The 27,971-nt window shown below is 44.4% G+C and overlaps 1 protein-coding gene across 9 annotated transcripts in view; it reads right to left on the bottom strand.

The window, feature by feature from the left end:
* The window catches only part of SLC8A1 (solute carrier family 8 member A1), a 485,859-nt gene that overhangs the window by 59,098 nt on the left and 398,790 nt on the right, over window positions 1-27,971 (bottom strand). For 5 of the 9 annotated variants that reach the window (XM_053242775.1, XM_053242770.1, XM_053242793.1 and 2 more), the window contains 3 exons: window positions 18,603-18,709; window positions 8,396-8,416; window positions 429-446 (listed from right to left, as the gene is read on the bottom strand). In XM_053242775.1, the coding sequence (XP_053098750.1) occupies window positions 429-446; window positions 8,396-8,416; window positions 18,603-18,709 (146 nt within the window). Of the gene's footprint in view, window positions 1-428; window positions 447-1,657; window positions 1,986-8,395; window positions 8,417-17,294; window positions 17,399-18,602; window positions 18,710-27,971 lie in introns of those variants that run through there. The other 4 variants (XM_053242787.1, XM_053242806.1, XM_053242803.1 and 1 more) reach the window with 3 other exon arrangements.

Genomic DNA, 27,971 nt, shown 5'->3' with positions numbered 1-27,971 from the left:
AAGTATGCCGGTTTTAATTACATTTTGCAGCACCCAATATCTCTGTCACTCTCTGAATAAATCCTGGTTCCTGTGCACTCTGTGCCTATGCTGTGCTTGCAGGTTCCTTGTCTATCTGGCTTATCCGTCTCTCTGTTGCCATAAAGCTTGAACCTTTCGGAGGTTTGGGTTGGGAGCGTCTATTCCAAAGTGTAAGGAAGGCCCGCAATATCCCTAATAGGGTTAAAGTTAAACTTTCTTTCCTAATGTTACATGTATATTGAATGAAGCATGATTATGCTAATCCTTTGTTTCAAATCTGCCTTCATATATAGTTAAAAAATGGAGAGGTAACCATAGCATGGGAAGAACCAATTCTTTAACACTAGAAACATACATCTGGGCAAATGAGAATTAATTTGAGCATAAAGATTATTAAGAATCCATACCTGTGATTGTGAAGCCACCTAAAGGAACAGCAAAACAGAAAGAAAGAAAAGGGAAGCAAATTAATATATATTTTTGTTGCACTGTGGTATCATTTATATCGTTCAAGTTTCATCCCTAAAGCTGAATTGTGCACTTCCTTAGGGAAACAGGCACACAAACAGAATTGGCAAAAATGCCAAATTATTTTGAGTATGTATGGAAGATTCTAATATATATATATATATATATATATATATATATATATATATATATATATATTTGCGTGACTTAAAAGTTTAATAAAAAGTGCCTCAAAATCAGGTTTGGTTGAAACATTTGGTTTCCTTTTCAGGTCAGGGGGAGATTAGATGTTATGGAGGATGCATGATTGACACCAAAGACCTGCATTGTTTCCCCATCTACCTTGATAATGTCTAGTACTATAAAATATGTGACATGAGATCACCATGCTGCGATATTCCCTGTCTCCTGCTCCACTTCTTTGTCTGCTGCTTGTGCAGGTAGGGAAAATCACAAGATGATGATGTCACAGCATTCCTTTACAGATGCTACTGTAGTGAGATGATGAAAGGAGGCTGTTTCTGTGACTCCCAGGCATCATCTATAATATCTAGTTCAGGCTGAAGAATCAGAAAAGCTTTGTGCCATCTGGGAAATCCCATCTGGCCAACGTTAATGAAGCATTAGTGCTCCATGTGCATTATCAAAGAGGAACAACATCCTCCCCTCCCCTCTGAAGCCTGCACTGAATCCCCAAAATATGTCCCTGAGGGCTGCACAGTGCACAACCCTTGGGGACATGTTTTTTAGAGTCACAATGGACTTCAGAGGGAAGGGGAGATTGATGAAAATCACCCTTCCCCTGTGGCATCTGCACAGCATCACTACATGTGTACTTTGTCTGGATGTTGGCCACTATACTTAGACAGGACCATGCTAGATAGACTCCGACTGAAAGGCTGTGTCTAGTTAAATAAATAAGATATCGGCATTCATTTTGTTTTGGAGGCTGATGAAGCTTTTTATGGGCGAAACGGCCTTTATTTGGAAGAGCCGTCCACTGACTTATCAAGATTGTTTTCTTTCTACAAGGGCATGTAGAGGGCTTTACCCTTGACCAAGTTCACCTTATTTATAGCAGCGTTTTTGACGGACTTTTTGCGTTCATGACTTTATATCCTTACTTTTGCATTCATGGTATTGGACTTTTGTCCTTGAGGATATTTACCTCTCCTTTTGAAATTACATCTGCCGTAGCACATCTGTTATCTGCCACTCATTTTGATACGTGACTTTGCCCTTTTCCACCCTGCAGTCCCAGTTTTTGCCCAGCTTATCCAGACCTCCTTTACAAATTGTATATTGTTTATTGTTTCTGCATATGTCATTATTGGTGCATTCAGTTATATGAGAAGGCATTTTTTGTATCCTGTATTACGTATTGGTTTTTTGTATATATCATTTGCATGGTATTATCTTGTTTAGTTTTGTAACGATTGTTCATTAGTGTCACTGGTTAATCATTATGGGATTTTCATTTTTGTATATACAGGTGAAACTCGGAAAATTAGAATATCATGCAAAAATCCATTAATTTCAGTAATGCAAATTAAAAGGTGAAACTGATATATGAGACAGACGCATTACATGCAAAGCGAGATAAGTCAAGCCTTAATTTGTTATAATTGTGATGATCATGGCGTACAGCTCATGAAAACCCCAAATCCACAATCTCAGAAAATTAGAATATTACATGGAACCAAGAAGACAAGGATTGAAGAATAGAACAATATCGGACCTCTGAAAAGTATAAGCATGCATATGTATTCAGTACTTGGTTTGGGCCCCTTTTGCAGCAATTACTGCCTCAATGCGGCGTGGCATGGATGCTATCAGCCTGTAGCACTGATGAGGTATTATGGAAGACCAGGATGCTTCATTAACGGCCTTCAGCAATTCTGCATTGTTTGGTCTCATGTCTCTCATCCTTCTCTTGGCAATGCCCCATAGATTCTCTATGGGGTCAGGTCAGGCGAGTTCGCTGGCCAATCAAGCACAGTATACTGTATACTTTTCAGAGGTCCGATATTGTTCTTTTCTTCAATCCTTGTCTTCTTGGTTCCATGTAATATTCTAAGTTTCTGAGATTGTGGATTTGGGGGTTTTCATGAGCTGTACGCCATGATCATCACAATTATAACAAATTAAGGCTTGACTTATCTCGCTTTGCATGTAATGCGTCTGTCTCATATATCAGTTTCACCTTTTAATTTGCATTACTGAAATGAATGGACTTTTGCACGATATTCTAATTTTCCGAGTTTCACCTGTATATACATTGGTTATTCATTTTTGATTTCTTATTTTGGTATATATATATTTTCTATGCTGATTTACATGTCTCATGTTTGGGTTTCTTATCACATGTATTTTGGTTCTCTTAGTCACGGCAGGAACTTTTCCCTTCTTTGTTGCTTTTTGTCCGTGACAGCTCCTGTTTTCTGTCTTGGCCACTATACTTAGACAGGACCATGCTAGATAGACCAATGGTCTGAGTGAGGCCTGGTCTACATATGCACTAAAAAGCTGAAAGATGAGGGCAGGGTTTACCTTATGTTGGCAGAACGATGTTTTTCCTGCTTAAACTGTGCTGCTGCTTGTGTAGACAGCAGCAGCAATGCTCAGAAGCACCGCCTTTCCTCTCAGCAGCCATCTTGTCTCTAGGCTGCAGGCTTCATTTTGCTTCCCAGGAAGCACTGGGAACGGACATTGCGATATACTGCTACGAGAAAAGCAGCTACAAAGGGGTCTGCTTTTTTGCACAGTTTAAGCAAGACAAACATCTCTCCTCTGGCTTAGAGTAAGCGCCCTGCTCCACTTTCGAACTTAGACATGGGTTCCCCCCACAAAAGTGACAGGGGTTTCTAATTTGTCCCAGCAAGTTGTCGGGATTCTGTAAAATTGCTGGCATTCAATATTTTGAGCTCAGCTGTAGTCCTACAACAGATTTTCATCTAGGCCAAGCAAAGACAGGGAGGAGTCTGGGCTAATTTTAATGGGACAGAGCACATTTATTTCACTGTGCCTGAATGCAACTATAAATTTAAACTACCTGCAAACAGAAAACCAGCACCACTGCAAGGGGCTAGAATAGAACCTTTCTTCACACTGAGCTGATTTTCTGCTTTCAGGAGTTTTTCTAGTTAATGTGGAACATTCTTTCTTTTCCTCCTTATGTTTAGATTCTACCTTCCTTCTGTTTTGGAACTCAAGGTAGCAGGCATGGGCTTCTCAGGCAATCTCCCAACTAAGCCCTGACCAGATCTAGGCCTGCTTAGCTTCAGCAAGTTGGCGGCACCGTGTGCACTTAGGCTAGGCCCTGGATTTCATTTTAAACATGAAATCTCTTACCTGCAGCAGCACATCCCCGATCTACCACCTCACTCTCCTGCATGTATAGGCCAGACCTCAAGATAAGAGAGCTTCATATGCTCATGTGTAAACAAACACCTACTCTAATTTCAGCCTCAAATGTCTTCCTGTGCTCAGAAATAAATTTAAAAAAAAATTTAGTAGATGGTATTCTATGTGTTACATATTCTATTTTTCCTTAAGCACTATGCAGAATGTCCCAGATTGCTCCATGCTTTGTTGTCATGGTGCTCGTTCAACTGAATGAATCAACTCGCTTTGGGAGCTGTATGTGAACTCCCCCATCCCTCACTTCTTTTGTACTGTTTCATTATGAGTATGAATAAGTGGTTCGATTCCTGTAGCCTCCAAAAATAGGCTACTAGTACCTAATTCCACAAGCAGCTGTCATGACAATAAGGTTATACACAGGGTAAGATACAACTCGGCATACAAAGTGAATGGGATCAGGTGTCCAAAGCAATCTTGGGGTAGAGCATCTGCCTTGGACACAGAAGGTCAGAAGGTTCAATCCATGGCATCTCCCGGTAAGGCTGCGAGAGACTCCTGCCTGAAACCTTGGAGAGCTGTAAATGTAAGTACTGAGCTAGATGGACCAATGGTCTGGCTCAGTAGGAGGCAGCTTCCTATGCCCCAAGCATGTCATTGGGGTACTTATGAAGAGGGAAGCCCTCCTGCATGAACTCTGCCAAGATGAATGGGAGCTTCTCAAGGGCACTGAGCTCTTGAGCAACTCCCACTCATTTCATCTGAACACAGGGAGTTCAGCTACCTGCTACACACAAATGTGTATATTTGACCCTGGACACCAGATTTCAAAACAAAATGTTTCTTTGAGAGAGGGCAATTTAGAGCAGAAGACTCATAGGAGGAGGGAGGACTTGTTCCCTGCCCACCAGTTCCCTGCTCCAACTCCTCCATCAAGGTTCATTAGCAAGGTTCCAGTGTTGTGTTTATTCTTGCAAAGTGATTGGAATTGCTCATGGGCAGTCTTCATGTTTACAAAATAATGTTTTGGTTACAAAACCCAGTAACCACTTCCAGTTGAGTTACTTATGTAGCAGGTCCAATGGCTCTTTCTAAATGACCCAGAAATTACCTTCCCTCAACACAGATCGTTTAATTATTGTGAAAAATAGTAGCATCTAGACGAAGTCATAACTAACCAGAGTCCCATTAATTTTAATGGGTGACATCCTGACCAGCACTGTGTGGGTGCTTCTAACAACAGTGTGCATGCAGCAGTAATCTCTGCACATCCAAAGGGCGGGTACGCTTGAGGAAGAACACACTGAGCTGGGTCTCACGATCAGTGAGACCCGGGTTCAGGAGCTCAGCGGGGAGAGAAGGCTAAGCCCTCTCTCCATGCACACGAGCAGGACGGAGCCGGAAGGGGCTGGGGGGAGCAGGGACCGATTGGCCCCCAGAAGCTCCAGCATGCCCCACGCAAGTGCGCAGGGCATGCTGGTGAGACCCCCAGAGCCGGGAGGCAGCTTTTCGCCTCCCCTCTGGGGGTCTCCTCGTGAGTAGCCACGGCGCAGAGCCATGCCTACTCACAATTTTTTTAAAAAAACCTCACTCTGCAAACCCAGTTTTAGCGGAGGGGTACTTAGGCGGGTTAACCGCCTGGGAGCCAGTGGGCTCGCCTGCAAGCCCGGTGGCTCCCACGATCAGGCAAAATTGGGCTAGGCTCCCCTAGCCCGATTTTGCCTGATCGTGAGAATAGCCCCACTATTTTTGATGCTCTCTTTGCACTCCAGAGGCGCTTACAGCAGAAACATGTCTGATGGTCAGGGATGTGTTTCTGCTGTGAGCAAGCATTTTCCAAGCACAAGGAGAGCACAGAAAATAGTTGAGCTCTTTCACAAAAGTGCCCGTGCTTTTGAAGTGCACAGACTAGCATAGGGGCTAGCACTGCGTGTGTGCTGTTCTTAGAAGCAAGCACACAGCATTAGTCAGGATTTCAGCCAATGGCACTTAGTCATGACTAACTTGATCTGGGTGCTAATACATTTAAAGGGGAATCCTTATCTATAACGTAATGAGGCTTTTCTCACAGCCGCTAAGAAAGCAGGCTAAGGGAGTCAGCCCACTTTCCAGTAGGGATGTGCATGAACCTGTTCGTGGGGGGAAATGGGGGAAGGGGTAAGTGGACCCTCCCCTGCCCTTAAGGTCCTACCCCCACCCCTTTGAGCCATCCCTGCCCAGTTCCATGCACATCCCTACTTTCCAGCGGTCATGGGAAACACCGGGCTCGCGGGTGAGCCCAGTGGCAAGCCTACCTAAGTACCTTTCCTCTAAAATGTGGTTAGTGCAGCAAGCACTCTGCTAACTCCATTTTTGTGATCGTGAGTTGCTGTGATGTGGCTCCACGTCGCAGCAACTTGCGAGGAGACCCCTGACCGGGAAGCTACAACAAGCCTCCCCCACCTTGCACTCACGCGGGGCATTCTGGAACTTCCAGGGGCCAGGCGGTCCCCAACCCCTGCCGCCCCAACTGGGTCTGTGATGGAGCCAGTTATCGTGTGGGTGGCCGATCCGGCCACCCAGGACAGGCTGTATGGTCGTCTCTCCCCACCAAACCCCATCTCTCAAAACCCAAACCTGCTCTCCCCGCCAAACCTCATCCGGCTCTTTGTTATGCTGCAAAAAAGAACTAAAAGGTGGGTTCGGATGTAAAGGTGGCACCTCAAATTGCTGCCACCCTGGGAGCATGAACTTTTCTCGATCCCAATATGAGTCTCTACTTCCAGTCTTGGAATGATATGCCAAGATCACAGCTATCTTATTCTACTTGCGACAGTCAGGGGCATATCTAGGGTAGGGCAGGCAGGGCAGCTGCCCCGGGTGCCACTAGAAGGGGGGTGCCATTTTTTAAAATGAAAAAATATATATTAAAAATGGCCACCAAAAACAAAATGTCCACCACACATGCTCAAATGGCCTCTGTAAGGCCCAAGGCCATGCCAGGCCTCGCAGAGGCCATTTGAGCATGCACGGCAGCCATTTTGTTTGGGGCAGCCATTTTTTAAAAAAATATTATTTTTAAAAATGGCCACTTCACATGCTCAAATGGTCCATGCACGGCCCTAGGCCTTGCCAGTCCTCGCAGAGGCCATTTGAGCATGTGTGGCAGCCTCCAAAATGGCCACCATGCCAATCTTTGCAGGCCCAAACAGGCCCGAAAATCAGCCCAGGATGACCTGTGGCGGTGAATTAAGAGGCCGGCGGCAGGAGGAGGAATATAATATGTCACTGTACACATATTCATTTTGGCACTATGTACAGAGAATCAGGGCTTGTGAACACTGAGCTGAAGCTTATGTGCTAGGGTTGTATTCATTTGCTCTTACTTTGCTTCTTGTGATAAGTGAGTTAAATGTGATGTCTTAATAATATGGCTATTAATGGTGAGTTTGTCTTTGAATCAGTATGAAATCCTTTGTATTAAGGCCACTAGGAGTTTCTCACTCTTTTTCTCATTTTAATTGTCATTCTGAAATACTAGAATATATTCCAAGCAGTGACACAGTTTACTCTGCATATCCTTTAATTATTTTCAGAGTATCTGGGAAAAGCCAAATTCTCCATTTATTTTTAAAACTTATGTAATAGTGATGCTACAATGCATAGTAGAGAATTAAACAGGCACTTCTGTTTAGTTTTCCAAGTACACCTCCACATAGTATTTAGGTATTTCATGAGCCCCAGCATACTGAAATTTGTAGTTTTCCAGAAAGTTTTGGTCTGGCTACATCCACTGCTAAATAGTTTTTTAAATATTAAAAGATTAACGAGCTTGACTTGTATTTTTGAGCTGATATTATCTGAAAGATGGGTGTCAGATGTTTGGACAGGGTGCAATTTCAGTGCTTGCCCTAGGTGCTATTTTCCCTAGATATGCTTCTGGCGACAGTGAACTCGCCATTTGAAACTTAGATTTGAAGTGAGTGACACATGTCAGGTTCTCTGCTGCCAGTTTGGTAGGATATGCCGAGACTGGTGGGTTCATATGACATGACTCATCTTGGCATATTGTTATTGAGACAGGAAGTGGGCTTGCAAATGTTCCTGGCACTGCTGCAGTTTTTGGCAACCTCAGGTACCACATCATGTATGAACTAGACGAGAGGAAGAGAGGGAGGGAGGGATGGTTTTTCAATATATCAGAAGAAAGATTGGAAAAGATCTAAATCTTGGCCTGATTAACAATTTATGGCCTCCTACCATAAAGCAATTTGGCTAAGATGTTTCAACCATTTATCATGTAACTCAGATTTTGGATACCTTGATTTCATTCTAAAGCCACATCGGATCCAAGGGACAATGGATCCAGGAGAAACAGAGAATCAATTTATATCTATAAACTTGACATAAATTACTTTCACTTAGTTAAACTTCATCAATAATCCTTTTTAAAAAATCAACTGAGAACACACACAAAAAGGAAACCAAAACTTAAATGATCAGTGTTTATATAAAAAACATCAACTGGAAAAAAATGGAAAAGAAATCCAAGAAATGAGATGCTTACCAAGCTCATTCAACAACAGGGCTGTGGAGAAGAGAAAGAGGAACAAACACAGGAGAAGAAAAGACAATGAGCAATGAAAGTAAAGGGAACATCCACAGAAAAGCTCCATATCCAGGAGGCCAGAAAATGTAGATTTGTAAAGCTGTAGGATACCATTACTACAAAGGAAGAGAGCATGAAAGATAATGGAAGAGAGACACAGTTTATGGGAATATATATAAGTATATATATATATATATATTTATGGTGTGAAAGACAAACCTTTAAAAAATTCATTCCCCAACCACCCTCCACCCCCAGGTCAGATGCATCCAGGGATACCTTTAAGGAATCTGATTTTTCTATCAATGACAGTTCTTCTAGAGATTGAGGAAAGAATATGTTGTATTATATGTCTGTAAGAGTTTGCTCCGGTCTTAGTCTTCTTTGTGCACTTCTGCAAGCCATTCCTGTGATAAAAAGGGAAGGGGATTTCTATATGCGTCTTTCTCATATTTTGCCACATGGGAGTCCTTCTAGGTACTCGGGAACAGGCCCGAGTTCTAGGCTACCCGGGAACGGGCCTTCTCCCTTGCTGCCCCTGGACTTTGGAAAGCTCTCCCTATTGAAATAAGAGCCTCCCCATCTCTGGCAACTTTTAACAAGGCACTGAAGACACATTTCAATATATCAGAAGAAAGGGCGGTATAGAAATCGAATTATTATTATTATTATTATTATTATTATTATTATTATTATTATTATTATTATTATTAACCCAGGCTTTTAATTAGATTTGTGGTTTTAATATTTTTTTTAATATTGGGTTTTAAATTTTTTCAGTGATTTTAATTGTTAATTGATTTGATGTTTTAAATGATTTTAATTGTAAACCACCCAGAGACTCAAGTTTTGGGCATTATAGAAATATTTTAAATAGAAACAGAAATAGGTTTGAAAAGGTTAAGTTGGGGGGATGGGACTGTAGCTTAGTGGCACCAGCGGAGGACCTGCTTTGCATGCAGAAGGTTCCAGATTCAATCCATGGCATCTCCAGGTAGGGTTAGGAAAAACCCCTGTCTGTAACCCTGGGGAGCTGCGGCCTATCAGTGTAGATAAGGCTGACCAAGATGGATTAGCTTGGTAAAAGGCAGCTTTCTCTGTTGTATGGAATGTATAGCCTTCTATGCCTCAATATAGCCTCAACACAGAGGGATGTCTGGGTTCCTCCTTGTGCTACCTGATAGGCTGCTCCCAAATCTGGCAGAGGTGTGTGTGTGTGGACTTGGGGGAATGGCCTTTGATATACCATTAAGAGTTACAGAGAAGAAAATCGGGGAAGCCCCAGAGTGCATACAGAAGGAGGTCAAAGATGCACTCCCATGCATAAGTAACAATTAATAGTGACCAGGCTAGAGAACAAGAATGAATAAGAGAACAACTTTAGGGGCAGAGACCTGGTGGGAATGGGGAGATCACCCTTAGAATAAGGTTGAAATCTTCATTGTTTTGTGCGGGTTGGCTAGTATTAATATATTGCAATACAAGGTTTCTTCGGCTCTAGCCTGCCGTCTCTACATGTATGAAAATCAGGCTTAACCTTACTTAGGAGAGGGCCTTTTTGGTGACTGCCCCTGGGAACTGGAATTCTCTCCCGCTGGGGATCACTTGCCTTACTCTCTCTTGGTTTTCCAGCAGATGGTAAAGACCCTCCTATCTCAAGGCAATTTAATTGCTTATTATTTGCTGCTATCTATCTATCTATCTATCTATCTATCTGTCTGTCTGTCTGTCTGTCTGTCTATCTATCCTTCTCCTACATGTACCTGTCGCTAATCCCATGTGGGGCAGCTCTTGCGAGAGTTCGCAAGCGAGCTGCCGATTAGTGACAGGGACGAGCAGAAAGAAACTGCTGGCCAGGAGGATTGCCGAGCAGCTGGGGAGAAGAGGCGGCCAGGCTGTCCGGCCACCGAGGGAGCAGAAGTGGCCACCCGCCCAGGGAACACGGAATGGGGCTGAAAAGGGGGGGGAGCACAAACTGGGGCTTAAGGGGGGGAGCATGAAATGAGGATGGGGGGAAGATAGGGAGAACTAGGGGCACAGATGCTCTGCGCCAGGTCAGCTAGTTGATATTTATTCTGTGATAGTTCATTGTTTTAAGCGATTAGAATACTCTATTGTGTCTTAATGCTATTCTAAATTTTATTATTGTCCATTTGATTTTCTTATTGTTATGGCATAGTTAAAGTTGGCTTGGCAGTTTTTTATTTTGATGGTTGCTCTGGGTATTTTGTATAGAAACGTGGAATAAAAGATGTTTGTAGCCAATAAATAAAATTAAACATTAGTGCTGGGTTAATTGTCATGGTTTCCTGTCCCTCCCACTGAATCCTGGGGAGCATTCCCGTGTGGGGGACTGGAGATCCCTAACTATGAAATCATTTCTGTTACCATCACAGAAAGCTAGCTCCCAGAGGAAGCCATCATCGTTCTGTACCAACTGAAGCTTCCGGACTATGTTCAAAGGCAGCCCCGCGTAGAGCGCATTAGAGAAGTCAAGTCTGGAGGTTACCATTAAATGTACCAAACAGTGGTACGTTTGTTGGTAACCTCCAGACTTGACTTCTGTAATGCACTCTACGTGGGGCTGCCTTTGTACATAGTCCGGAAGCTTCAGTTGGTACAGAACGCGGCGGCTAGGTTGGTCTCTGGGTCATCTCGGAGAGACCACACAGATTGTGGGAGGGGCCACATTCCTGGGGTGGCTCAGTTTGGAAGCAGCTCTTGAGAAGACAAAGCTCCGACCAAGGGAGCTGTGTTAGCCAGAGTTTTGTGAACAAGACTTTGCTAACAGATATCCAGTGGCGGCCCGTGAACATGCCTCTGAAGGGGCGGTGGGAGCCACCTTTAGAGTAAATTAATTCGGTGCTCACCTCTGCCACGGTGGCACCTGAATGCTGTTTGGAGTTGCAACGTGCCGCTCAGCAGCCCCTACGGCGGGGAAGCGCCTCCACCACTCAACTGGCTTCCATGGAGCCAAACCCCTGCCAGCAGCCAGGTGAGTGGCGGAGGCGCTTCCTCACCGTAGGGGCTGCTGGGTGGCACGTTGCGGCTCCAAACAGCGTTCAGGTGCCACAGCGGCGGAGGTGAACACCGAGTTAATTTACTCTTAAAGGTGCCTCCCACCCACCCCCCAGAGGCACGTTCACGGGCTGCCACTGTAGATATCAAAGGAGTTTTGCATAGAGTTTAGTGGGGAAGTCTGGGGGTTGTGAGCCTCCTAGTAGTGGGAAATTTGGTTGTTAGGGGCATAGAGAGATGGGTTTTTGATGTGTGTGTAGATCGCACAGTCGGGAGTTGTGCAAGCACAAACATGTTTGTGCAAATGCAACACTAACCTGGAACACTAGCTCCAAACCTAGCACAAGCAGCTAGTGCAACAGCCTTGGGCTAGTACAATGCCCTTGTACAAGTGCAGTGTTAGTCAGGACACCACCCATGTACTATGCCTGTGCAATTATTCTTATATTAAAAAATTTGAACACCTGGATTTGTCCATCAGCTTGTAATGTGAGAAGCAGCTGTTAGAGACTGGAAGCTTTCAAAAAAGAAGGCTGGTCTAGCTTCTGCACTGAGTATCTTCCAGTTCACTGTAATTCTCAGTGACATTCAAAGCTCTCTGACCTGCACGGTATGGGCAGGAGAGGGACAGGATTGACACCCATGGCTCTGTCAAGCTGCATCCCAAAGGAGCATCAGAAAGGAAGGCAATGGCAGCTTCCCAAACTTTCCTAGGGAGACCCGCTTCACAATCTGAGATCTACTGCTGCATAGCAAACCTACTGAATTTTCAGCATCAGTGCTTCCTTTTAACTTGGAAATGCTAAATTGTTATAATTGCAGGTCCAGCTTGATTTATTTTGGGACATGTACCCTGTTCATGCCTATATAACATACTCTAATGCCATATGCGATGAATTATTTTCCTTGGCAAAGACAAGACAATTCTACTTAATTTCTTTTCATTCGATGTTAGGATTTCTTTAAAGGAGGCTGGAAGGGATAGTGAGTTCCTTGCAAAATGCATCCGCAGTTGATTTTTGAGAAACCTTTCTTTCCCATGACCTACCAATTAAAGCAGTATAAAAGGAGCCGATTTTGTTGCACTTGTGATGAAGTGCCCGCTCAGAGGTCATGGTCATGAACTGGAGAGTGCAAGTTTTTTCATCTAGATTGGCACCATGTTTTTACACAAAAAGGCGGGGCTCTGGATCCTTAAAGTTAAATGTGGTTGTATTGTTATTCTGTGACTGCTAAATGTATTATTCCACAGACATTAAGTTTCCTGTGTTAGAGATCAGCAGATATGCTATGTGCATCCATGAAATGCACATCATGTATCTGGAATGCAACCCATAATGCAGTATTTTGCATTGTAAGGCATGGGAGACAGCAGCCCAGCAGCCCTAAGTGTGGCTCCCTGATTAATTGCTTATTGGGCATGTGCAAAGGGAGGAGGAGAGCTGATCTTGTGGTAGCACGCATGAATTGTCCGCTTTGCTAAGCAAGGTCCATCCTGGTTTGCATTTGAATGGGTGACAACATGTGTGAGCACTGTAAGATATTCCCCTTCGAGGATGGGGCTGCTCTGGGAAGAGCACCTATATGCTTACATGCAGGAGGTTCCAAGTTCCCTCCCTGGCATCTCCAAGATTGGAGATTGCAATTACCAGTTGTAGGGGAGTAACAGCAGGAAAGAGGGCATGCCCTTAACTCCTGCTTGTAGGCTTCCACCGGCATCTGGTGGGCCACTGTGTGAAACAGGATGCTGGACTAGATGGGCCTTGGGCCTGATCCAGCAGGGCTGTTCTTATGTAAGATAGTCTCTCATCTGAGAGAGACTCCTGCCTGCAGCCTTGGAGAAGCAACTGCCAGTCTGTGTAGACAATACTGAACTAGATGGACCAAGGATCTGACTCTGTATAAGGCAGCTTCCTGTCTTCCTATGAAACTTTGGCTGAAGCCAAATACTCTGCACAGTCCCCCTGGAACCATGTAGAGGCAACTGTTCACACTTTGTGTAGTGTTGCTCTTTGCCCAGTGCTGGTGGGGATCCTTTAAGGGAAACGGAGCCCTCTTGAGCCCCTGGGTAATCTTGGATGGTGTGCACAGAGTGCCGGGAAGTGTAGTTCTTCCTGGCACTTTCTTCACAGAACATTTAAGAACAGGCTCCGTCTCTAAAATGGCCCTCCCAGCTCTGAAAAAAGCACAGTACTGTGCAGAGCTCAGCACAGTGGGAAATGGCTCTCACATTGAAGGGGTCTTTTTGTTTTTTGTTTTGCCAATGTGGTCTGACTTGGAAGATAATGAAGATCACTGCCATAATGTGTTAGTGGATATGAGGGAAATGGCTTGACTAAGACTAAGACAGAGGTTGCTGGTTTGAATCCCTATTGGTATGTTTCCCATACATACTATGGAAAACACCTATATAATGGGCAGCAGTGATATAGGAAGATGCTGAAAGGCATCATCTCATACTGCATGGGGGAGGCAATGGTAAACTCCTCCTGTATTTTACCAAAGACAACCACAGGGCTCTGTGGTTGACACCAGCTCGACGGCACACACACGCGCACACACACACACACACAATATACATATATATGTGTGTGTATGTGTGTGTGCATGTGTGTGCGCACGCATACTTATTTCTTCACATGTGTAAACTGCAAGAAGTTGTGATTGGCTCCAGTTCTTAGCCATGTGTAGACAGAGTAATATGAATGCATGTATCTGCCCTTCCATAAAGTGAAGTCAGGCAACAAGATGCCCCACACCTCATCTGCCTCCCTCTGTAATCTCCCGACCATCAGAGTAGCTTTCTGCCTTTACTTTGTGCCTGTACATTTTGCTCTTCCCCAATAAATTCTGACCCACCTTGCCTAAGCAGTTGTGTTGGTCCCTACTTTGAGCAACAATCTGACAATGATGACGGTAACCACTTCTTTCCTTCTGGGTTTTAACTTTTATATCATGCCTTCCTCAACTGAGGACCTGAAAAGTATGACACAGACCTTCATTGTTCTGATTGTCTTCCCCTTTAGTGCAAGTAGCCAAGCTGTATGTCTCTTTTTCTTACAGTAAGTGAGACTTGGGGAAGCTAGATTAGTTTCTGTCTGATTTACAGAGGCTTGTAATCATACTCTTCCAGAGCCCTGCTTTAGATAATCCTGCTACTGCCTACCTTAACCACCCTGAGTGGATAGTATATCTATAGTTTGTAAATCATCCCAACTGGGATGAAAAACGTCCACAATCAATTGCAATATTGAGCTACCTATTCCCATTACCCGATCAAAATAGGATGGTTCAAAATTCATAGAAACATCATCCAAGTCGGATTGGCTAATGTCCATATTAATTGGATTCACTCCCAAGTTCAATGCACAAAGCTTTCAAAATCTATCCAGGCTTCATGTATGATCTACCAATTATCTGCATACTGTACATGGTTTTCCACTTCTCTTACCCTTCCCGTGTTTAACATATTTCTGCTATTGCTTTTTACTAGTGCTTAACAATGTACAGTATAATGTAACAGGGCATCATATTTACTATAATTAAGGTATTTAATCCTACGAAATAACCTGTACTGCTGACGACTCCACAACATGTGAGAATATGTTGCCATCACCTAGTGTCTAAGTCATCTATAGATGGTAGAGCACATCATTCCAAGCGTTTTTTTTTTTTTTTAAGGAGCCTATGTACATGGACATGGTAGCCCCCAGTATAATTTTCAAGCAAATGTAATGGAAGCCCAATGGCAATTTTAAAATAGGAAAGGCTGCTTCTGGTGGAGGTAACTGGAAACAGAGAAGCAGAAGAGAGGAGAACTTAATCCTTCGCTCATTCCAAGTCACTCCTCTCCCTACACAGCATTTTTTCAAGTGGAATTTCAGATGTGTGTTTGCAAGGGCAAACACGCATTTGAAACCTCACAGGTGGGCCATGAAAGTGTCCGACAGGTCTCCTCTCCCCAGCCTGGTTTCAATCACCTTTACCAGAAGCACCTTTTCCTGGTCTAAAGGAGCCATTAGGCTGTGTAGTCTGTTAAAACTTGACAACTGAATCCAGGCTCTACATGTCCCCTGCTAAATGAGCAATCGCCTTTTTAAAGTGGTGATTCTCTTTATTGATCAGGGAGAGATCAACTGGCCCTATTCATCCCCAGCACAGCCTCCCTCCAGTGGCTGTTGCTGGTGTCTAGCTTATGTTTTTTTTTAGACGGTGAGCCCTTTGGGGACAGGGAGCCATTTTATTTAAAACTATGTAAATCGCTTTGGGGACTTCTGTTGAAAAGTGGTATATAAATATTCATTGTATTTGTACATAAGTGTTGGTAGCTCCCTGTGAACAGAGTCCTGCACAGCAGCAGAATTTATCCGAGGCCATGGGAAGAGGTTTGATGGGTCTGGTGGCTGGCTTGTATTTAGGGAGACAGTGCACAGTTAATTCATTGGGTCTCAGTACAACACACAGGCTACTGTTACATGTAATGGTATATGGGGAAGGGGCCGGAGATCAGTGGTAGAACATCTGCTTTGCATGCAGAAGGTTCCAGGTTCAATCCCTGGCAACTCTACAGGTGAAACTCGGAAAATTAGAATATCGTGCAAAAGTCCATTAATTTCAGTAATGCAAATTAAAAGGTGAAACTAATATATGAGACAGACGCATTACATGCAAAGTGAGATAAGTCAAGCCTTAATTTGTTATAATTGTGATGATCATGGTGTACAGCTCATGAAAACCCCAAATCCACAATCTCAGAAAATTAGAATATTACATGGAACCAAGAAGACAAGGATTGAAGAATAGAACAATATCAGACCTCTGAAAAGTATAAGCATGCATATGTATTCAGTACTTGGTTTGGGCCCCTTTTGCAGCAATTACTGCCTCAATGCGGCGTGGCATGGATGCTATCAGCCTGTGGCACTGATGAGGTATTATGAAAGACCAGGATGCTTCATTAGCGGCCTTCAGCAATTCTGCATTGTTTGGTCTCATGTCTCTCATCCTTCTCTTGGCAATGCCCCATAGATTCTCTATGGGGTCAGGTCAGGCGAGTTTGCTGGCCAATCAAGCACAGTACACTGTATACTTTTCAGAGGTCCGATATTGTTCTATTCTTCAATCCTTGTCTTCTTGGTTCCATGTAATATTCTAATTTTCTGAGATTGTGGATTTGGGGTTTTCATGAGCTGTACGCCATGATCATCACAATTATAACAAATTAAGTCTTGACTTATCTCGCTTTGCATGTAATGCGTCTGTCTCATATATCAGTTTCACCTTTTAATTTGCATTACTGAAATTAATGGACTTTTGCACGATATTCTAATTTTCCGAGTTTCACCTGTAGGTAGGGATAGGAGAAACTCCTGCCTGCAACCCTGGGCAGCTGCGGCCAGTCAGTGTAGATAATTCTGAGCTAGATGGACCAATGGTCTGACTTCGGATAAGGCAATATGTTCCAATATTGGTGAGTGTAATATGTAGTTCTGGCCATCTTAAAAAGGAAATGTGGGAACTGGTGCATGGAGAATGAAGGCTGCAGTAGTTACATACTGAGAGAGGGCATCAAACATGATTTGTTTGTATTTCATCTTGTCCACATCACAGGGCCTACATCGTTATTTATATGGAGTATTCAAGTACGGCATAATCACCAGCAGGTATGTAATTATTCTTTAAAAAACAGAACGAAACAGAAGAGGAAATTAAAGCTGCTAAACTTGACAGGGGTCATGGCAAACTAAGTGAGAGGCAAGAGGCAGTTGTGAGAGGAAGGAGACACAAAAACAGAGAAAGGTTCCAGTTTCTGGAGAGCTGTCTGGGTTTACTCTCACACCTTTCTTTCTTCTCCGTATCCATATTGGTTCCTCAAGCACAAGGTAGAAACTGCACTCTTTCTCATATTCCTCACGGTCAAGTATTCTAAGGGTAATGAATTTCCTGTGGGAACACAAGACAAAGGCAAAACAAATGGTTGGCGTTACACACTCGCATTCACATGCTTCAAGTCCGACCAGTCGAGGTGGTAGTTGACTGTGGTGATAATGGAGGGGAGGACTCTGCCACGCATCCCTGAGTTGTATGTGTGTAAAAGAGCAGAAAACCTCAGTGCTGAAAACCTCCTTGGTCGCTTCCGTTTGATTAAGCAAAACCCCTCACAGATTTAGTGCTGAAATCTGCATCCTGACAGGCTGGGGACCGGAGGGAAGAATGTCTTTGTCAGGTCTTTTTTTGTTTTTGCAGTTGATTTGCTTCTAAATCTTACTTCAGGATAAGTATCCCCCCCCCCACCCAATGTAGGTATTTGTAGCCCTTTTCACAGATTCTTTGCATGTACAACAAATGTGCATGGGGCAGGGTGGGGAGTGGCATCGCAGAAGCAAGCTCCTTTCCCTGACCTATGTGCACTGGCTGACATATGGTGCAAGACATACAGAGCACATATACTCCTATGGGAGCGGGATTTGGTGCAGCAAGAGAGCAGTCTGTCAGGGCTGGCGACGATGTCAGCTGCGCAGGCCACCCCTCAGCTGCGGTAAGAATTTTTTAAAAAGCACAGAGCTTTGGCGGGGTGGGCGCGGGGTGGCTGCCCGAGGCCCCTGGCCTCGGCCATTTGGAGACACCCCGCTGACCTTGGAGGACCGGTCTGGGTCCCTAAGGCCCAGGGGTTAGTGCGCCTCTGTGCACCATCTGAATTGACCCATTACCATCTGAACTGACCCATTATAAGTTGGTCCAAGGTCACCCAATTTGCTTCATAATGCAAAACAGGACCTGGTGTCCAAACACTATTTGCTATATGATATGGGCCATTATTGAATTGAGATAGTCTTTTCTCATTCAGGTCCTAGCCACACTAGGTCAAACTACAGGGTAGATAACGACAGTTTCACTGAAGTCAGTGGATTTGTCCAGATCTATCTAGATGCTGCTCTCCCCAAGGTTGCTTCTGAATTTTACAGCAAATGAAAAACTGGCATGCTTGTGTTAACTTTTGCAGTCAGCCATTCAGCTCTCTACCCTTTTACACAGATAACGGAATGTGTGTTTTGAGGCTCCATGAACTGGAATGTGCCAGGCATCCATGAGTGACCAAGACAGGTGCATACAGGTAGGGCTCAGCCCCACACAGCCGATCCCCCACCTTTCTTTTCACTCATCTCCACCAGACGGGGCTCCCCAATTTCAAGGTAGAAGGTCTTGTTTTTCTCATATTCCTCATCATCAATTACTTTGACTGATATCGTTTTGCTGAAACAGAGAAGAAGAAGAAGAATAGAGATTCAAGAGTAAGGCAAAGGGAGGAAAGGGAAAGAAAGGGAAAGAAAAGAAAAGCAGCAACTGCACAGATCATCAAAATATCCAGATAGGTTAAAGGGTCATTTCACCAAGCAGCTGAAGTGATGGAACAATAATACATACAGCTCACAGCTGTTTTTGTTAAAGTCACACCTGCAAGGGAAAGTTTCCTGAAGTCCATGCAGGCATCTGTCTTGTGTAATCTGCTGTCATCCTGGGGCATATCTACACAGCAAATTTATATCAGTTTTGTACCAGTTAGCTGGCATGGCTTCTCCCAAAGAATTCTGAGGATTCTAGTCCAGAGGTAGTTGGAAATTGTGTTCAAAGATCTATAACTCACAGAGGCTATTCCCTCAACCGCTTGAAAGTGGGCTAAGGGAGCCCAGTCCAGTTTCGAGCGGTTGTGAGTACTGCTGGGAGCCATGTGGCTCCTGGTGGTTAGCCCACTTAATCCCCCCCCTTAAACGAGGTTAGTGGAGCGAGTGCTCCGCTAACCTTGTTTTGTCAATCATGGTGTGGCTCAGCGCCATGGCAAATCACGAGGAGACCCCCGACTGGGCGGGACAAGCCTCCTCACCTCAGGGGGCTCCCCAGAATGCCCTGTGCACTTGTGTGGGGCATTCTGGGACTTCCAGGGGCCAGGCACCCTCGATCTCCATCACCCCTACCAGCTCCGATGGCTGGATGCTCGTCTGCAGGGTCAAGCCCGCTCCCCCTGCAGAAGCCCTGCAGGCTCTACACACTGATTGTGTGTAGAGCCTCACAGTGTTCTCCAGGAATAGGGGATGACTGTTAAGCCAATAGAGAGGTCAATCACAGAATCAAAAATTGTGTTCTACTCAGGTTTGGGAGTTCTGTGCGCTCCCAATTTTCGGTTGTGTGGAAGCAAGGTAGGAAGAAAACCTGGCAAGGTAGGAGGAAGCTTTTCCTTCAACTTTGCTTCCAGACAATCACCTCTACCCAGGTTTTCCCCTCACCTTGCTTCCACACCACCGAAAATTGGGAGCACACACAGATCCCAAACTCGGGTAGAACACAGTTTTGGAATGTGTGAATGACTTCATAATGTGGTCTGAAGTGTAGATAGGTCCCTGAATTACCTGGTCCTACCCTATATCATCTCAATGACATTTGCACTATGGGGCAGGGTCAACAAATTCAGGTACTGCATCACAGTAGTGTTGCCTCCTAGTTACACTGCACAATGCTATACTGGGTTCTTTAGCTTGTAGCGGTGGCCCTCTTTATTCCCGGGGGCTCCATTCTCACCTATAACCGCGAGTATGGAAACTGAGAATAATGAAACCTTACCCCTATGGGAATCTAGGGGTTAGGTTTCTAACAAACAAACAAACAACAACTGCTCCTCCCATGCATCAGCCTCAATCCAAACTGCACCCTCCCTTCTGTTGCTTTTTGAGAAAGAAAAAGACATCAAGAGGTCCAAACAGAGACCTCCAGTACCAAGTTGAGTTCAGCCCTAAAACACTGCAAAGTAGCAAGCAAGCTTTCGAGTTAACCACAACTCTTATTGCCTTTGAGAGTCCCAATTAATGCTAGAGACAGTTTTGAAAAACGTCTGGCCTTTATTTCCCCCCTGCCCAGGAGCCTTTGGAGCAACCTGAGATTGTTATTTTTTGCATCTAGTATGATCTAACCTAAGTCTGCAATAACTCCTCCTCCACTCCAGCCTAAAGAAGAGTTCTGGTGAACTTAAAACCTTGCTCATTGAATGGGTGACATTTTAGTTGGTCCCCAAAAAGGGATCAAGGTATGACACTAGTGTTGTTTTCAGTGTTCAGTTATGAGGAGGGGGGAAGAGAAACTAGGAACCGTTAGTGAAAGCCACAAACCCCACCTCCCAACTTCCCCTGACTTTAGCCAAATCATGACCTTCATAGGCTTTAAAAAACAGTAGCTAATTTTTTTAAAAAAACAAAATATAACATAGCCAAGCACCTTTCTACCCCCGCCCTCATAATTCGATCATGTTGGGATCATGTTTGCTATGTAGATTGTGTTGTGGGGAGTGTAAATGTGTTTTAGGCTCCTGATACATTTGGAAATGCTGAGGAAAGTGGCATGTGACTTAAGCTACAACTTTTGGGATACCACACCAAAGACTTTGATCCAGAGGACCGAAATCTAAGTTGTGCCATCCAGAAACAGAAATTAAAGCAGAGGAAAGCAGAAATAAGTTGCAAAATCATTAGTGAGAAAGAGTAAGAAAATCAGAAATCCTCAGGGTAGATTGTAGTGGGGAAAGACATTTATTTGGAAAGCCATACTGTGTGATCCACAAATCTATATAGAGAGGTTGTTTATAGGTACTAGTGATACACATTCAATAACCTTTAAATCCATCCACCTCTCTCTCTCTCTCTCTCTCTCTCTCTCTCTCTCTCTCTCTCTCTCTCTCACACACACACACACACACACACACACACACACACACACACCTTACTTTGTTCTCTGTCTGTTGTTTCTATCCTTCCCCTATTATCTGTTCTGTATGTATCTCACCATGGAGCAGGTCATGTACCTTGCTTAGTGCTTCAGAGCTGAATGGCAAGGTAACCCAGCATTCCACTTTCCACTCTCAAGGGCACTTTGACAGCCATTCTAGGCCTCTCAGCTCTGCACTGCAGCAGGGGCGTAGCTAAGGGAGATGGGGCCTGTGTTCACCCCTCTCCCTGGCAGCCCCTCCGAGTGTGGGAGATAATGAAGAAAACAGGGATGGGTGGAGCTGGGGGGGGGGGCCTCTTGAGCTTGGGGCTCCGGGTTCTTTGAACCCATTCGCTCAGTTATAGCTATGCCCCTGCACTGCAGGGAATGAATCCAAGTGCCTGCATGGAGGGAGAGGAAATCTCATAATTCAACAGGGAAACTGAGTTGCTTTCATTTGATGTGAACACTCAGAACGAGGATCCTCACTAACTTCTGTGATCAAAGTGAAAAGGCCACTGCAGAGGGACAGAGGACTGAAATGAAGTTGTTCTTGCCAGGAGCTGTTGGTATATGTATGAGGATTTCAGCACAATGGTCTTTAAAAGAACTAGAATTAACATTCGGCAACGAGAGAGTTCTTCCACAAATGTCAAGCATTTACCTGTAAAACATTCATGTAACCTACTTACAAATCCTTTCCCCTTTTATGTCTCTGTTGTTCCCCATATGTTACAAGGAGTGAGCAGGGGTGTAGTGCAGGGGAGACACAGAGGGACAGAGCGCTGGTACTTCTTGGCTTCTCTGGCTGTAGGGGTGGACATGGACATGGTGGCTGTCATGGAGAGCACCTGGTCACTTCTGAATTTGCAACTATATCACTGGGAGTCAGGCATACCTCAGTGGTAGAACACGTACTTCATATGCAGAAGGTCCCAGCAGGGCAGGAAGAAATACCCCTGCCTGGGACTGTGGAGATTTTGCCAGCCAGAGGGCATTACTAGATAAACGGATGGCCTGACTTGCTTCAAGACAGCTTCATATTTATCTTGTTAACCCTTTTGTGACAGTTTGGGACATCGCTGTCTAGGTTAATATAGTCTCTTGAACACAGGAGATGTATTAGCCCAGGATTCAATGGACAATGATGCAGCCATTATTTTCAGAAGAACAATAGGAACATAGGAACTTGGGAAGCTGCCATATACAGTCAGACCATTGGTCTATCTAGCTCAGTATTGTCTTCAGAGACTGGCAGCGGCTTCTCCAAGGTTGCAGGCACGAATCTCTCTCAGCCCTATCTTGGAGATGCCTGGGAGGAAACTTGAAACCTTCTGCTCTTCCTAGAGCGTCTTCATCGCCTGAGGGGAATATCTTACAGTGCTCACCCTTCTAGTCTCCCATTCTTATGCAATCAGGGCAGACCCTGCTTAGCTAAGGGGACAAGTCATGCTTGCTACCACAAGACTAGCTCTCCTCACACAATCACACAGATGAACCACACTGAAAGCCTGGTTCTGTGTGTCATCTCTAAGCCTAGGAAGCATGCTCTTCTCCCTGCTCTGCCCATGCAAGACTCAAAGAATTCTACTTCCAATTTAGGTTAGAAACAAATCAAGATTGGGTGTGACATCCCCATAAGCCACATCTTGGTTTATTGCTGGCCTTGACAAATTATCTTTGGTTCTGGAAGCCAGCCGCAAAATTTAGAAGCCATTGTGCCTTCCGCTCCATGAGTGGGGGGCTCACTGCTTGCGCCCCAGAAATGCCCTCTGCTGGGGGGGGGGAGCAGAATCCCCACTTTGCTTGCCTCTACCTTGTTGCTCACTCCTCCTCATGGTTGCATCTCTTTGGCTTAGGCAGGTGATAGATAGATGTGACCAGGAGTGTGTAAGCAAGCAAAGTGGGTTGGGTTGCTCCCTCCTCTTCCTGTCACATCCATCTGGCTCAGGCAAAAGATGGACCAATGCAACTGGAAGAGCGGGGAGCAGACTGTCCCACCTTGCTTACTCGCTCCTCCTCCTGGTTGCACCCACCACCTGCTTAAATTCCCAGGTGCCATGAGTAGCTGGCACCTGGGAATTATCGAACCCTGGTTTATTGTAACCAATTTGCTTGACATAAACTTAGCTATGAACCTAAGGTTTGAAAAGGTTACATATCGAGGTCTATTTCAAGCAAATCGATAAGAATAAACCAAGATTGCTTGGTTCAGAAGTCATGACCAATCTTGGTTTGTTTCAACCCTAAATTGGAAGTAGAGTTCTTCTGAGGCTCGCATAGGCAAGAGAGGGGAGAGCACAGGTTCCCCAGGCTTGGGGATGTTGAATGGAATCAAGTTTTAACCACAGTTCTATACGATGTCTGTGTCGGCCCATTTTCTCAAAACTGCATTGAAATTTTGTTGTTGTTGAAAAACAACATATAAATATGTACAACACCAACAGAGTATACTTTGAACTGATTTACAATCCACGATACAGTGACACACAAGAATGGAAGAACTTAGGGCAGTGTGACATGACTCATCTTCAGTGGGGTAAACAGGGCCTTTTAGGATGTAAAATAATTAGAACTGCTGCCACCATTCTTTGTTTCACCCCACGTAACTGGAGTCTGGGAAGTAGGAATGTTTAGATCAATATCCTAGAATGACTGGGTGGAAGACATTCTGGAGGAGATAGTCAGAGAGGGATTATTCCCAAAACAAACCAGGATTTGTTTGTTTATCTAGAAAAGAGTTGGGTAGATGAAACAGGATGAAACTGAAGAAAAACCCAACAAAAACATAGCAAACATCCTCCAAAGGTACAATCTTACTACTGAAATAGACTCTCTTTGAGGTTTACATTTAAAGACTGCTAATAAAGAAACAAGTCACCTAATGACACAGCAGGGAAGTGACTTGACTAGCAAGCCAGAAGTTGCTGGTTCAAATCCCCACTGGTATGCTTCCCAGACTATGGGAAACACCTATATCAGGCAGCAGTGATATAGGAAAGTGTTGAAAGGCATCATCTCATACTGCATGGCAGATGGCAATAGTAAACCCCTCCTGTATTCTACCAAAGACAACCACAGGGCTCTGTGGTCACCGGGAGTCGACACTGACTCGACAGCACACTTTACCTTAATAATGAAATAGATGGCCAGGGCTGTTTTTCTTCTTCTACTTCTATTTCTACTTCTACTACTAATACTACAACTACTTAGATACCCCACTTAAAAAAAAATAAAATCTCAGAGTAGTTTACATAGAAAATAATAATAAGATGCTTCCCTGTTCCCAAATGGCTCACAGTCCAAGAAGAAAAACCAGGGAGGCACCAGCAATAGCCACTGGAAAAATGTTGTGCTGAATTGCACTCACCCTGCTAAAAATAAGAGAATCATCACTTTGAAAGGTGTCTCTTAGACTAGTTAGCAGGGTTCCTCTGAGAACCTTGCCAGAGTTCTCTGTTTCTTTTTAGATTGTGAGCCTTTTGGGGACAGAGATCCATCTTATTTATTTATTATTTCTCTATGTAAACCACCCTGAGCCATTTTTGGAAGGGTGGTGTAGAAATTGAATACATAAATAAATGTGTGTATTATGTAATATGTAGGTATTTTACTGCTGTTATATTGCCCTCTCCTGGAGAATGTTTCCTTGAGCCATCTCAAGCTTTGTCTGAGTACTATACACTCCTCTGGTACATTGCACCATAGTCCTCATATCTATCTGCTGGATACAGTTTCATTGAACATAAAGTAATAGAATTTAAAGAGGACAAAAACCATGTAGTTCAATCCCCTGCAGGGCATTTCACATATGCCCCTCACTCATAAGTAAAGGGAAACTTACTATCATTACTTATTACCTGACTACTGACTTCTGATTACCTGCTTTATACATCAGTTTTAAAAGGTAAATCGATAGGAATATTTGAGTAGGAGGAAGTGTCTTCCTCATTACAAATTACCTTTTAATAGATCAAACTACTGGTTCATCAAGCCAAATACTCAACAACAATAGTGGCTAACATCCAGACTAATAATTGTGCTGAAAAATGTTTAGCATGTGCAACAGCAGAAGGGCAATTTTAGCTGATCTTCTCTTCCCTCTGAAGCCTAATGTGCTTCCTGAAAATACATCCCTGAGGGCTGCACAGCCCTTGGGGATACATTTTTGGGAGGCACAGTGGGCCATAGAGGGAAGGGGAGATTGGTGAAAATTTCCCCAGTTGCACATTACAAAATGATTTTTAGCAGACTCATTAGTTTGAATTTATGGCATAGAAGAATGGGACACAGAGAGCCCAATGCCTTCAACTGGATAAGGAGGATCTAGCCAGAGAGGCACAGCAATCTCTCAAGCTGACACACAGTGGTATTTGTGGACCTAGGCAGATCAATTCATCAGGGGCAAACAAGTCTTTGTTAACTTTCATGGAGCAGCTGTCATCAGCTCCAAAGTCTTACAACAGTTTGAGTATCCATGCCACCTCCTGGCAAGCCTGAGTGGCTGACACATACTCCACCTCTGCTAACACATACTCATTTGTTTTGTTTTACTATAACAACTAAAGACTCCACTAGGGAATAATTTAATGAAATTCCTATACCTGTGGGTAAGACGAGCATATGTGCAAAATGCACACGGTGTAACAAAGAAATGCATGGCCTGGTTGCCCGAAAGAAACAGCGTTATGATAAATAATGATAAGTACATATGATAGTGTGTACCCACCTTCTAAAAATGAAATCTACATCTCTGAATACCTATTAAGGTTATATTAAACAACAAGGATTTGCTCTTACTAGAAAATAATGATTAAATAGAGTCTTCTTGACTAGTGATTTAAATTGTGATTTAAATCATTAAAATTGAGTCCTTCTGTGAAGTGATTTAAATAATGATTTAAAATGATTTGATTTGATGTTGTTGATTGGTGCTCGAGCAATGAGGAGTGTTAAAAGCGAGGATTCTAAAGAATTGCTCTAAGCACCGCAGTAGCTTCTTCTGGCCACTAGAGGCATGAGATGTTAAGGCTAAGTGTTAACAGATAACAGCATCAAACTTGATTACTTTTGGGTTCTATGAAATTGGTCAATGTAGTGTGACTACCTTCCTATCTGCTTTTGGATTTCATCAGAAAGTGCTTTGCTAAGGTTGTTATCAGCACTACATTCTCCTCTCTTTTATAATTTGGATCTAACACAACGGTGCACATTGCAGGAAAAAAAGAGAACCAGATGTGCTTGCTAACCCAAAAGTCCATTATGTTTGCCCTTCATGGTTACAATAAAACTCATTTACTCTGAGCAAGCGATGGCTATGAAAAGGTTACAAGGCTCTGACATGACTGTGATTGTGTGTGTGTTTTTTTAAATGAATATTTGTAACAGTTTGTTCTATTTATTATTACTGCAACAATCGCTTTATGGAAGAAAAAATAGTCTGAGTTCAAAGCACACTGTAGACTGAGGGGGCAAACTGAAGATCAGCGATGGCCAATTTCTGACTGAGGGCCGCTCTATTCTCTAGAAATGTAAATTGCCACACAAACTGATCCTCATCAGAGATGACCACACATTGTCATGCGTGCAAGTCTCCATAGTTACGAAGCACATTCATTTCAGCATAGCAAGAGCATGGCATGCAAAATCTAAAGAGGTATGTTAAAGTAAGGAATGCCTCTCTCTCATCCCAGTAACTAGGGGTGTGCACCGGACCGCGGACCTGCGGCTCGGCACTGGGGTGGGGGGGTCCATTAAGGGCGGGGGGGGCTTTACTCACCCCTCCCGCGCTTTGCTGCTTCGGCGCCATAATTACTTTAAAAAATGCGCCGCAGAATCATTCGCCGCTCCGGGGCTCCTTGACTTCAAAATCGGGCGGCAGGATACTTCCCTGCCGCCCCCAAAGCCCCCTCAAGCCATTTGAGCTCTTTAAATCTCGCGCCGGACCGAGTGCTAAAGCGCTCGGGCGGGCGGCGGGGAGATGTCCGTCCGTCCGCCCGCCCCCTTCCCTGCCTTCTGCGAAGTGCAGGGAGCCTTCTGCGCGCGCGTGCGCAGAAGGAGCCTTCTGCGCACGCGCGCGCAGAAGGCTCCCTGCACTTCGCAGAAGGCAGGGAAGGGGGCGGGCGGACGGACGGACATCTCCCCGCCGCCCGCCCGAGCGCTTTAGCACTCGGTCCGGCGCGAGATTTAAAGAGCTCAAATGGCTTGAGGGGGCTTTGGGGGCGGCAGGGAAGTATCCTGCCGCCCGATTTTGAAGTCAAGGAGCCCCGGAGCGGCGAATGATTCTGCGGCGCATTTTTTAAAGTAATTATGGCGCCGAAGCAGCAAAGCGCGGGAGGGGTGAGTAAAGCCCCCCCCGCCCTTAATGGACCCCCCCACCCTAACCCTCCCGAACTAAAACCACCCCTTGTCCGGACCGGTTCGGAGGCCAGTAGAATGGCCTCCGAACCGATCCGTGCACACTACTACCAGTAACTGCTGAAAACAACTCTTTACCCCTTATTGTATTGTGGCAATTTTTGTTTTTCTGCAACTATTACCAGTACCTGCTAGTTACTCCTGCTGATTGGGCAAAGAGGACCCTTTTAAAGTGGTGTCTGCCTTATATTTAGCAGGGGAGGAGCAACTGCCCCTATTCAGTCCAGCATAGTGTCTCTCTAATGGCTGTTGCTGCTTTCTCCTTTGTGCATGCTCACACACTTTTTAAGGAATGTGAGCCCTTTGGGGATGGGGAACCGTTACTTTTTATGAAGTTATTAACACAACC

Source organism: Hemicordylus capensis, chromosome 1 (assembly GCF_027244095.1).
Source record: "Hemicordylus capensis ecotype Gifberg chromosome 1, rHemCap1.1.pri, whole genome shotgun sequence".
Lineage (NCBI taxonomy): Eukaryota > Metazoa > Chordata > Lepidosauria > Squamata > Cordylidae > Hemicordylus > Hemicordylus capensis.
This window is presented reverse-complemented; position numbering and strand designations above follow the sequence as displayed.